The sequence below is a fragment of the Podarcis melisellensis genome (genome assembly GCF_964234715.1).
Source record: "Podarcis melisellensis genome assembly, chromosome: 1".
Lineage (NCBI taxonomy): Eukaryota > Metazoa > Chordata > Lepidosauria > Squamata > Lacertidae > Podarcis > Podarcis melisellensis.
Window position 1 is genome coordinate 125072541 of NC_138528.1, and position 12083 is coordinate 125084623.

Here is a 12083-nt window from a genome sequence, read left to right on the forward strand (position 1 = left end):
TAATATAGAAAGGCATTATGCAAATTAAGAGTGAAATGAAATGTGGCTTCGAAAACCAGCAGTGGGAGCACATTGGAAGCAGAGCAAACTGCAATGCAAACATGTTGTTGTTGTTGTTGTTTAGTCGTTTAGTCATGTCATAAATGTACCAAGCAAACACATACAAATATGTAAACCACATGTCTGGAACCCACAGAAAACTCCTGAAACCATTTTCTCTCTCCCAAAATCACCTCAAATATTTCTCTGCAAGGTCGAAGGAAATGGGAAATCTCCCCATTGTCTCTTTCACAAATCCTGTCTTAAGGGCACATTTAAGATATGAATAGGGTGTGAGCCTGTGACCTATGACCTGGATTCAGGAACTGAGTAACAAAAAAGTGGCCAGGATGCCCAGGTAATATCAATTGAGCAACCTAGCAGACAAGAGACAAAAACAAGGCACTCAGATTTCTGTTGTAGTCCGCCCCTTCTGTGATGTATGTATGATGTTTCTGGGGGTGGTCTTGGACTCCAGGGCAGGGAATTTAAAATGTCTATATTAGGGCTTGCACACTTTTGTCCTGGGTCCCTCTCCCACTCCTGTGTGTGTGTGGGAGCACCCTGTTGCAACAGCTTTAATAAAGATCAGGATTATAGGCACTTTGCTTTTGTATATCCTGGTCTGGTCTCTGTTCGTTTCCGAACCGGTTTGAGCCTTAAAAGGTACGCTCTCTCCGAAGGTCCAGTCTTCCTTAAGAAGCTGAATCCCTTGAAGGGACCCCATTTTCATTCTTATTTCAGTACGAACCCTGTGTTTGATGTAGTGATCGCTCAGTTTGTGGGGCGCTTCAAAATACTGCAAAAAACACCCTGCAAAACTTTGGCACATGTTTGCAGAGGATCCCAAAGTTTGGGGTTCGTAGTTAATGCTCCCCAGTTTGATCTCTTTCCAGCTCAAGACTGCACAACTGATGATCCAAACACAGCTGGCTAGCAGGCTGTATTAGGGCTGATCAGCTGTTTGCAAATTCCCTGTACAGTGGTACCTTGGTTTGCATATGTTTTGGATTACAGTCATACCTCGGGATAAATACGCTTCAGGATAAGTATTTTCAGGATAAGTATTTTTGGATTGCACTCTGCGGCAACCTGGAAGTAATGGAGCATGTCAAAATGACGTCATGCGCATGCGCGGCAGTGGCAAAACGCAACCCACATGCACACAGACGCCCTGTCGTGTCTTACGTTCTATTCAGGATGAGAACGGGGCTCCAGAACCGATCCTGTTCGCATCCCGAGGTACCACTGTACAAACACATCAAACCCGAAAGTGCTTGTCCCGGTTTGCAACCTTTTTTTTTAATTACAACCCATTTTATTATTATTATGATGATGAACAAATTTACTTTGGAGGCCCCATTGGCAAAAGTGTGCCTTGGGTTACAACCTGTTTTGGTTTACAAACGGACCTCCGGAACGGATTATGATTGTAAACCAAGGTACCATTATACAGTGGTACCTCGGGTTACATACGCTTCAGGTTACAGACTCTGCTAACCCAGAAATAGTGCTTCTGGTTAAGAACTTTGCTCCAGGATAAGAACAGAAATCGTGCTCCGGCGGTGCACCGGCAGCAGGAAGCCCCATTAGCTAAAGTGGTGCTTCAGGTTAAGAACAGTTTCAGGTTAAGAACGGACCTCTGGAACGAATTAAGTTCTTAACCCGAGGTACCACTGTTTTTGCAAAAATAATAATACAACAGTGGAGCTTTATCACCCCCTGGTGGCTGAACAGACATTGACCATAGTCTATATATTCTGCTCTGTATGTTGCCAAGGCCTGTTCTACCTTAACTTGTAACATACTTTTTTTTTGCTCTGTCCCCATTGCAGATACAGAAAAACAACTGGACAATTTGCCCCAGTCAGCTAGCCCCTCACACCTGCAACCACACATTGTCCATCCCAGGATTTCTACATCAGATAGGTAAGTATATGAAATGGGACTGCCGCTAGCGATTCCAAGGGCTGAGTCTCTCATGGAATTCTACTAAATATTGATCCAGAGCACAACTCCAACGTATAGTTAGCAGAGTAAAAACTTAAACACGTTGCGGGATTCCCCCCAAAAAATAGACCAGAGGCAATTGCATTTCATCCAGCAGAGATTTATTGCTACTGAAGGCACGTGAGCATAATGGTCACAAATCCAATACAGTGGTACCTCGGGTTACAGATGCTTCAGGTTACAGACGCTTCAGGTTACAGACTCCGCTGACCCAGAAATAGTACCTCAGGTTAAGAACTTTGCTTCAGGATGAGAACAGAAATTGTGTGGTGGCAGCGGGAGCCCCATTAGCTAAAGTGGTGCTTCAGGTTAAGAACAGTTTCAGGTTAAGAACGGACCTCCAGAACGAATTAAGTTCTTAACCCGAGGTACCACTGTACATACAGGACAGGCGCTGTCCATAAGAAATCCAGTTGCAGCAGACTTAGCAGTAACATAATAAGTTTAAATCTTAACATTATACCGTGGTACCTCAGGTTAAGTACTTTAAAAAGTGAAGTAAAAAAAGAATGGGAGTGCCTAAATGAATACCTCAAAAGTCAAGGTTCGAGGGCAGAAATCCAGCTGAGTCTGAAATAAACATGTGAAGTGAAAGGATATGAAAGAAGGATTTACATCTAGATGTTAGGATAGAGATGATAAAGAAAACAGGAAAACAGGAAGACACAATGAGAGATAAAGGAGGTGCTGTGGGATTGGTGGAAGTCAATGTCTTGTTGTTGTTGTTTTAGTGTTTGTAATTTTAACTTTAAGATATGGATTTTGTGTGTGTGTTTTAGTTTTTGAATGTTGATTTTTGTGTGTTGTGTATTGTTATTTTTTGATATCTTTCGTGTTGTTGTTGTTATGTGGAAAATACCAATAAAATTCATTTTTTAAAAAAAGAATAGGTCTTAAGAGGAATATGTCACCTAAATTACTAAAAATGTTTCCTTCTGAATAAGTTTGTAGCCTTCTTTGATTGTAACAAAGCTCAGTTTTCTGTTGAACGAGACAGTAGCCAACTGGGGTCAACCTTTCGTATCTCATTTGGACAGGTCCATTAGTAAATTAAGAGCTCTGTTATGGCATCGTCTTGGCCCAAAGCAAGGGTGACAAGTAAATCTTGAACTCTAGTAAACCTCCAGGCAAAAGAGATGGATCTCTTATGTATTGATCTCCTTGCTATTTTTTGGAAATCTGCATTCAATTTCCTGTATCTTTCACTGTCTCCCTTGCACTTTGCAGGTAGGTAAAGGTAAAGGGACCCCTGACCATTAGGTCCAGTTGTGACCAACTCTGGGGTTGCGGCGCTCATCTTGCTTTATTGGCCAAGGGAGCCGGCGTACAGCTTCCAGGTCATGTGGCCAGCATGACTAAGCCGCTTCTGGCAAACCAGAGCAGCGCATGGAAACGCTGTTTACCTTCCCGCCAGAGTGGTACCTATTTATCTACTTGCACTTTGACGTGCTTTCGAACTGCTAGGTGGGCAGGAGCAGGGACCGAGCAACGGGAGCTCACCCCGTCACAGGGATTCGAACCACCAACCTTCTGATCGGCAAGTCCTAGGCTCTATGGTTTAACCCACAGTGCCAAAGTTTCCATTTTGTTTTTTCCATAGGAAAAAATCCCCTATTTACCAAGCATTCATCCTGACTTGCTTGCACGAAGCTTACACGGAGGTCACACGATGCCTGCTTTTCATTGAGCATTTGTTCTGATTTGTTGGCAGGGAGGGGATACGGCAATGAGCCACTCATCCTGATTTGCTTGCACAGAGGTTATATACATCATCCCATAATTGGCTTGTTTATTCCACTTTTTATTGCATTTCCCCCACTGCAAAAAGTCTTTCTGATAAAAGCGGATTTGTCACGAGCGGGACAGAGTGCTTTAACCCACTTTAATTGTGCAAACCTGCATTTCTGGAATGCGGTAGGAATCCCTTCCGCAAAGTGCTCACCATCTGTAGAGGGACCTCTGACAATGTGTCTGTTCACTTTCCATGTGTTCGTCCCATCTGATTATTTCATACTGCTTTTTCAAAGGGAGAAGGTCTCTGAACTGGACAGCACCAACATGGAGATTCTTGACCGCAGTGCCGAAATTGAGAAGGGCGCAAGAATGGGCACCCATTCATCTGAAAAACATCAGGTAGAAGAAGAAGATAAAGAAGAAGAAAAAACGTTGCCAGAGAAAACCAGAAAGCCAACTAAGGCCACTGATCCCAAGGCAGTGAGTGTTAAACATTGCGGAAAAATCTTTATGCAAACTGATCCGGATCCACAGGGCAGGGCAAAGCGAGATGGACATTTTAGGGGACCACTAAAAGGAAGCAAATGGTTGATTATTTTGCTCATTATTATATTTACTACTGTAATGGGAGGGTGCTGGTTTTCTGCCTCAGAAACCGAAGCATCTTAGACCACCTTTTAAGGCAGGGATAGCAAGCCCTGCAGATGTTATTGGGCAACAAATTCCAACATCACTGACCATTGGGCCATGCTGCTGGGGCAGATGGGAGATGAAGTCCAACAAGACAGGCTCCCCATCCCTGTGTTTTGTGGGGGGAGGAAAAGCAAATAGAGTGCCTGTTAGGTTTAAAGACTCTCCCAAGGCAATTTTTTTTAAAAAAAGTACTATAAAGGTAAATGTAAAGGTACCCCTGCCCATACAGGCCAGTCATGACCGACTCTAGGGTTGCACGCTCATCTTGCTCAAGAGGCTGGGAGCTGGCGCCGTCCGAAGACACTTCCGGGTCACGTGGCCAGCGTGACGAAGCTGCTCTGGCGAGCCAGCACCAGTGCCGCACACGGAAACTCCGTTTACCTTCCCGCTATAAAGCGGTACCTATTTATCTACTTGCACTTAGGGGTGCTTTCGAACTGCTAAGTGGGCAGGAGCTGGGACCGAACGACGGGAGCTCACCCCGTTGCGGGGATTCAAACCGCCGACCTTACGATCAGCAGGTCCTAGGCACTGAGGTTTTACCCACAGCGCCACCCGTGTCCCTAATAAAGAAAAAAGTACTATAAACACCGATAATTGGGAAACACTGGCCTGCAAGGGCTCCCAATTGCAGAACAGCCTTTACCAAAGGTGTTGTGGACTTTGAAGACACTCGAACTCAGAACACAAGGGAGAAACGCACTAAGAGGAAGGCACGCTTGGCAAACCCTCACTGGATCAACTCCTGCCCAGAAACCTGTGTTCCCACTGTGGAAGGATGTGTGGACAGTGGTGGAGCTTCAGGCTCCAGCACCGGGGGGGGGGGGCGGAGAGCAGGTGGGGGCGGGGCGAGCACGAGTCCCAGGGGCATGGTGCCCAGTGCAGTTGGGGAACAGCCACGATGGCACCCCACCGAGATCGTGCTGCCAGGGGCTGGGCGCTCCCCCTGCACTCCTCTTCCTCTACCAATATGTGTGTGGATCCAGAATTGGCCTCCACAGTCACTTGTGGACTCGCTGTTAAGACTGCGTTCATGGACAGTGCCGGATTTATGTATAAGCTAAACAAGCTATAGCTTAGGGCCCCACTCTCTTGGGGTGCCCCCCCCAAAAAATTTAAAGGGAAAAAAACCTGGATGTACATTTCCAAAATATAAGGTAAAACGCAAATAAAATAAAACCTACATACAGTTAGAGCTTAATAATTATTTCACTATGAATATACTTCTTAATTGTATTTCACTATTAATATACTTCTTCTTAATTGTATTTCAGTTCAACAATTACTTTGATAAAATACGTATTTTGTTATGTGCAAATGGTTTTAGATACCTGTTAGGCCCATAAATTACCATATAGCATATATTCAACACAAAAAACAGTGACAAAGGACAGCTGGACATATAAAGGGCCCCATTACCTTCAGTATCTTAGGGCCTCATCAAACCTAAAACCTGTTCATGGCAGACCATCTTACTTGGCTACAAGTGATCGCCAAAGAAGAAAACAAAAGAGGAACTCTTTAACAATCAAATTTTAAAATTTTCACCAAAACAAAAATATGCTATGCTAACCTGTATTTGGTTAAGCACTAAATTTCTTTCTTTTATGCCACCCTGTGTTCTACACACTTTTTCTTTCTTTACTAACAGGCTGCAGGTGTTGTTGAGGACAAAGCGAAGACAGGGAAGAAGAAACCTGAATCGGTGAGAACTGGAACTGTATTGAAAGTGCAGAAGAAGACGCTCAAGAAAGATAAACAGACAGATTTTGTTGTAGGTAAAGGAAAAGGCATTTAAAAACTGGATGTTGTTCCTTTGTGAGGGATTCAGCCAGGGGTCAGAAAACTTTTGCAGCAGGGGGCCGGTCCACTGTCCCTCAGACCATGTGGGGGGCTGGACTATTTTGTTATTTAAAAAATGAATGAATTCCTATGCCCCACAAATAACCCGGAGATGCATTTTAAATAAAAGGACACATTCTACTCATGTAAAAACACACTGATTCACTCTCTAGTGAGGAAGCCTCACGGAAAACAGTGGAACTTACTTCTGGCAGTTTACATTTCTTAGTTCTTATGTACTGAGTTGAATAGGATTCAGAATGCAGCAGTCTGACTGGTCCTAAAATAATAGGATTCAGAATGCAACAGTCTGATTGGTCCTAGAACAATAGGATCCAGAATGCAGCAGTCTGATTGGTCCTAGAACAATAGGGTCCAGAATGCAGCAGTCTGATTGGTCCACAGAAGCCACCCAATCCAGCTCCAGGTGGAAGTGAATCTGCAACCTGATTGGCCTACAGGTGAATCCTGGAATTAGCCAATCACGTGGGGCCCATTGTGTAAATAATGTATATAAAGCAGACATTCTGGGGGAACTTCCATTCCTCCTCACCACTATGAATCGAATAAAGAGCATGAAATCCACTCTTGACTCCAAGTATATTTTACAAACATTCTTTGGAACCTGAACATCTGATGTGGCTTCCGCGGCTTCCGATTGGCTGCAGGAGCTTTCTTCAAACCACGCTTTGGTTTCCAAACGTTTTGGAAGTCAAACGGATTTTTTAAAAACACAAGGCCAAACTATATGTTATACAAATACAGTCCGTTCGACTTCCAAGGTATGACTGTATTTGTATAACACATAGTTTGGCCCTAGCATTTAAAAAAAATAAAATTGGCATGTCCAGAAAACCTTGTGCAATAGTTTCACGAGATAATCTCAGGTGCAGCTCCTGTGTCATTGTTGGGTGTGTGTGTTTGTCTTTTTGCAGGGAAACCAAAACAGAAGAAGGCTGTTGGGAAAACAGTTCCTTCTTCCAAAGAGAAGTCGGCAGGTGTCAAAAGATCAGAGGCTGCCAAGGACCCAAACCATGGTGAAGAAAAAGAGGATGTTGCTGTTGAAATAGAGCAGATCAGTTCTCTTGTCGAAGGAGAAGGAGGAGACAAAGAGGAAAAGGGAGGCTTTTCGGATCAAAGCCCTCCTCCTTCCAGCCCTCTCAGGGAAGAACCCATCTTGCCACTTGAAGAAGGCGAAGAACCTTCTGCTGAAGATGTTCTCCATCCTTCTGGACCTCATGCCATTCCTGCTGATGAGACGGCTGCTGTTGCCCGCCCAGTAGTTGCCCCTGCAGATGGCTCCCAGCCTGACACAGCTCTGAGCAATGACCCTCCAGAGGTAAACAATGTCATGTTCCTGAAGAGCTGCTTTCTGAATTCATTCTTGAACCATTTAGGAAGGGAGGTGTCAGATCCACACAACCAGGGAGACCCATGCAGCCAGGCCAACACACAAGTTCTTGCTACCCGTAAGCTTTATTGCAGCTGTGCGAGAGGTGCTCTTAGATCACCCATGCGGCTGGATCTAAAAAGCCAGGAATGCAAGTTATGTTGTTTTTTAGTCGTTTAGTTGTGTCCGACTCTTCGTGACCCCATGGACCAGAGCACACCAGGCACTCCTGTCTTCCACTGCCTCCCGCAATTTGGTCAGACTCATGTTTGTAGCTTCGAGAACAATGTCCAACCATCTCCTCTGTCGTTCCCTTCGCCTTGTGCCCTCCATCTTTCCCAACATCAGGGTCTTTTCCAGGGAGTCTTCTCTTCTCATGAGGTGGCCAAATTATTGTAGCCCCAGCTTCACGATCTGTCCTTCCAGTGAGCACTCAGGGCTGATTTCCTTCAGAATGGGTCGGTTTGATCTTCTTGCAGTCCATGGGACTCTCAATAGTCTCCTCCAGCACCAGAATTCAAAAGCATCAATTCTTCGGCGATCAGCCTTCTTTATGGTCCAGCTCTCATTTCCATACATCACTACTGGGAAAAATGCAAGTTATACCTGAGGACTAACAACTCGTTGCATTAAATGCATGCAAGTGCTTTCAATGTTGATGTAAAGGTAAAGGGACCCCTGACCATTAGGTCCAGTCGTGACCGACTCTGGGGTTGCGGCGCTTATCTCGCTTTACTGGCTGAGGGAGCCGGTGTGCAGCTTCTGGGTTGTGTGGCCACCATGACTAAGCCGCTTCTGGCGAACCAGAGCAGAGCACGGAAACGCCGTTTACCTTCCCGCCGGAAGGTATTTATTTATCTACTTGCACTTTGATGTGCTTTCGAACTGCTAGGTTGGCAGGAGCAGGGACCGAGCAACGGGAGCTCACCCTGTCACAGGGATTCGAACCGCCGAGCCCAAGGCTCTGTGGTTTAGATGTAGGTGATTCTTAAAGCTGATACTTGAAAGGGTGGTGATTTTCACTGGGACCACAATGTGTAGGGAGGGGGGAGGTTTACCTCTTCCCTCCCCAGCTGCAATCCCTATCAAAATCCCACCCCTTGCAGGGCAATTCCCTTAAAATGAAAGTGTCCATTACTGCCCTGAAGCTGTTTTTCTAAGAATAATTTCCACCGGTGAGCAGGACTATGCTGAGGACTGTGGCTGGAAGGGCAATGTGCCTTCCCTCCATAAATTATGAATCCCCCTTTCAGTATTACCTTTTTTTTAAAAAAAACCACTGGCCAAGGTTGCATGCTATGCATTTATTGGAATGTGTTCAGTTAGGCCTCGAGGAATCTTTTGCCCCATGTGGGACTCCAGGAACTCAAGTTTTTTTTTTCAATATTCACAGGATGCCGTTCACATCAAAACGTCCACCCCTTCACAATTTAATCTAGATTTACTGTTTCCATGTTTTGGTTTCTGGTTTGGGTCTGGGTTGGTTTTTTTACATATCAGCTTTCCTGCAGAAAGGATAGATCCCGATTAAAGGGGGTGGGGTGGGAATATGGGAGGGCATTCGGATGCAGACCACGCAATGTGTGCCGAGTTCACCATAAACTGCTGCGTGGAAGCATCCTGAGTCACAGCAAAGGCAAACTCCACATGGTTAATGATGTCAAAAGAGCCCTTCTGGATCAGGCCCAAGGCCCATCTCGTTCAGCATCCTGTTCTCCTAGTGTAGCCTTATTAGACTTTACCTACTGGTGGGGTCTGTGTTGCTCCCAGGAGGGAGAAAGGAAGTCAACTGACACCAAGGTTGATTCAGAGAAAGAGTTTATTCTGCTCTCCGGATAGCAGAAGGCACTTGCGTGGCCAGTTCCCAGCAAGTCCAAAGAGAAAGAAATTTCATGCAGTATATATATCCTCCAGGCACCCTCTCCCCCCTTCTCCAGGAATCCAGCCACATCAGCTTATACACGCAAGTTGACATCACAGATGTTCCTGCTCTGGTACTCTTAACCATAAAAGGGTGTTCCTCTTCCTGTACTCTTGACTATATAAGGGTATTCCTGTTCCGGCACTCTTATCTTGGGGTAAGAAGGTCACCAACTCTCCTGGCGCTGTTCCCGGACTAGGTCTATGCATCAGTGTGTGGTCAGGATGTAAGATAAGACCCAGACGTGCCAACCCTGCTCCACTGGAACAGCCAAGGCCATCCATTGCCGTCACGGACTGATAAGGGAGAGGGGTTTGAGCACTTGTTTATACAGCTGGCTTTCTGTTTATACATTGACTCAAGCTCAAGCTTCCTGAGCTTGAAAAGCTCAAGTTAATGCATTTTAGAAATGCTCCCTTGGAGAAGGAAAATGGGGATTTTGGGTCAGTTTCAAACTCACTGTACAGAAACCCATTCCTTCACTAGCAGCCAATCAGATACGTCCAGGGAAACCCTTGAGCAGAACCTAAGCACAATAGCACACTCTCCCCTCTCCCCCTTTGTGCTTCCCAGCCACTGGACCCGTCTCGGAACAAGCAGGAGGAGAAACTCTCGCGAGAGCAAATGATAGCCGAGAGGGCAGAGAAGAGGCGGCTTGCAGTGGAGAGAAAACGGAGGGAGCAGGAGGAGCGGAAGCGGAAGGAGCAGGAAGAGCAGGAGCGCATGGAGAGGATGAAAGAGGAAATGGAACAGGAGCAGCAGAGGAGGATGGCAGAGATACGGTTAGTAAGGGAGGGGGAAGATGCCCACCATCGGGGGCAGGAGAATGAGCAGGAAACACACACACCCCTCTCCAAATATAGCAGGGCCAACTTGCCATACGAACCACAGATATCTGTCAGCCTGCAGCGTATCCTCAGTGTCCTACAAAACTCCCTGCATTTCTTCCAACATGCAGCCTCCCTCCCTGCCTTTCTTCCAACACCCAGCCTCCCTCCCTGCCTTTCTTCCAACACCCAGCCTCCCTCCCTGCATCCATTCCATCAGATACGTAGATATTCTTTATTGTTTTATAGATGCACATCAGCACACAAAAATTTGCAGTTTTAAACTCCATTGCCTCCCCACCCCCGGAATTTGCATTCTGACATTCAAAAGCGATGTTGCCAATTCAGAAACCTTCATTCAAGCTACTTGTCCAATTTGCCTTTGCATCAGAATGTGGTACTAACGGTCCTAGTGTAGGCCGCTCACAGTTACATCCCAAACCCGAAGCAAATGAGATCCGATATTTGCAAAACCGAACTTGTAAAAATTAAGGGTGATTCAGGTTTCCTGGCAGATTCCCATGCTAGACCAGCAAATGATTCCTAGACTTGTTTCCCCTTTATTTATGCTGAGGCTACACTAATCCATAAAAACGCTATGAAAGGCTATTTTAAAAAGTTAAATAGCTCTCAGTGCCATTTCCCATTTCCGACGGATCGCTGCTCTGCGGTGCCCTATGATGTCACATTTTTATAACGCATTTTTTAACGTTATAACAGACCACTGTAGATTCGCCCTATAGCAGTGATGGCCAAACTTGACCCTCCAGCTATTTTTGGGACTACAGTTCCCATCATCCCTGACCACTGGTCCTGCTAGCTAGGGATGATGGGAGATGTAGTCCCAAAACAGCTGGAGGGCCAAGTTTGGCCATCACTGCCCTATAGAATGCTCTGGCTGGCTATCTTGCCCTTTTATTAGATATGGGATGGGGAGCCAGTGTGCTGTAGTGGTTAAGAGCGGTAGACTCGTGATCTGGCTAACCGGGTTCGCTTCCCCGCTCCTCCACATGCAGCTGCTGGGTGACCTTGGGCTAGTCACCCTTCTCTGAAGTCTCTCAGCCTCACTAACCTCACAGAGTGTTTGTTGTGGGGGAGGAGGGAAAAAGAGAATGTTAGCCGCTTTGAGACTCCTTAGGGTAGTGATAAAGCGGGATATCAAATCCAAACTCTTCTTCTTCTTCTTCTGCAGCCCTTAAGAATAAGAATAAGAATAAGAATAATTTATTATTTATACCCCGCCCATCTGGCTGGGCTTCCCCAGCCACTCTGGGCGGCTTTCAAAAAAATATTGTAATACATCAATACATCAATATTGTAATACATCAAACATTAAAAGTTTCCCTAAACAGGGCTGCCTTCAGATGTCTTCTAAAAGTCTGGTTGTTGTTGTTCTCTTTGACATCTGATAGGAGGGCGTTCCACAGGGCGGGCGCCACCACCGAGAAGGCCCTCTGCCTGGTTCCCTGTAGCTTTCCTTCTCGCAGTGAGGGAACCGCCAGAAGGCCCTCGGTGCTGGACCTTCAAATGGTGTTGGGCTTCAGTTTCCACCATCCCTTGACCATTGGCCATGCTGGCTGGGCCCGATGGGAGCTGGAGTCCAGCAGCATCTGGGAGGACCACGGAT

The 12083-nt window shown here is 45.9% G+C and overlaps 1 protein-coding gene across 1 annotated transcript in view; it reads left to right on the forward strand.

Annotated features, from left to right (window-relative positions):
* KIAA2012 overlaps positions 1-12083 on the forward strand; it is an 84348-nt gene that overhangs the window by 67148 nt on the left and 5117 nt on the right. The window contains exons 14-18 of the mRNA XM_081926621.1: positions 1875-1968; positions 4077-4263; positions 6128-6254; positions 7254-7657; positions 10203-10411. Of these exons, the coding sequence (XP_081782747.1) occupies positions 1875-1968; positions 4077-4263; positions 6128-6254; positions 7254-7657; positions 10203-10411 (1021 nt within the window). The remainder of the gene's footprint in view (positions 1-1874; positions 1969-4076; positions 4264-6127; positions 6255-7253; positions 7658-10202; positions 10412-12083) is intronic.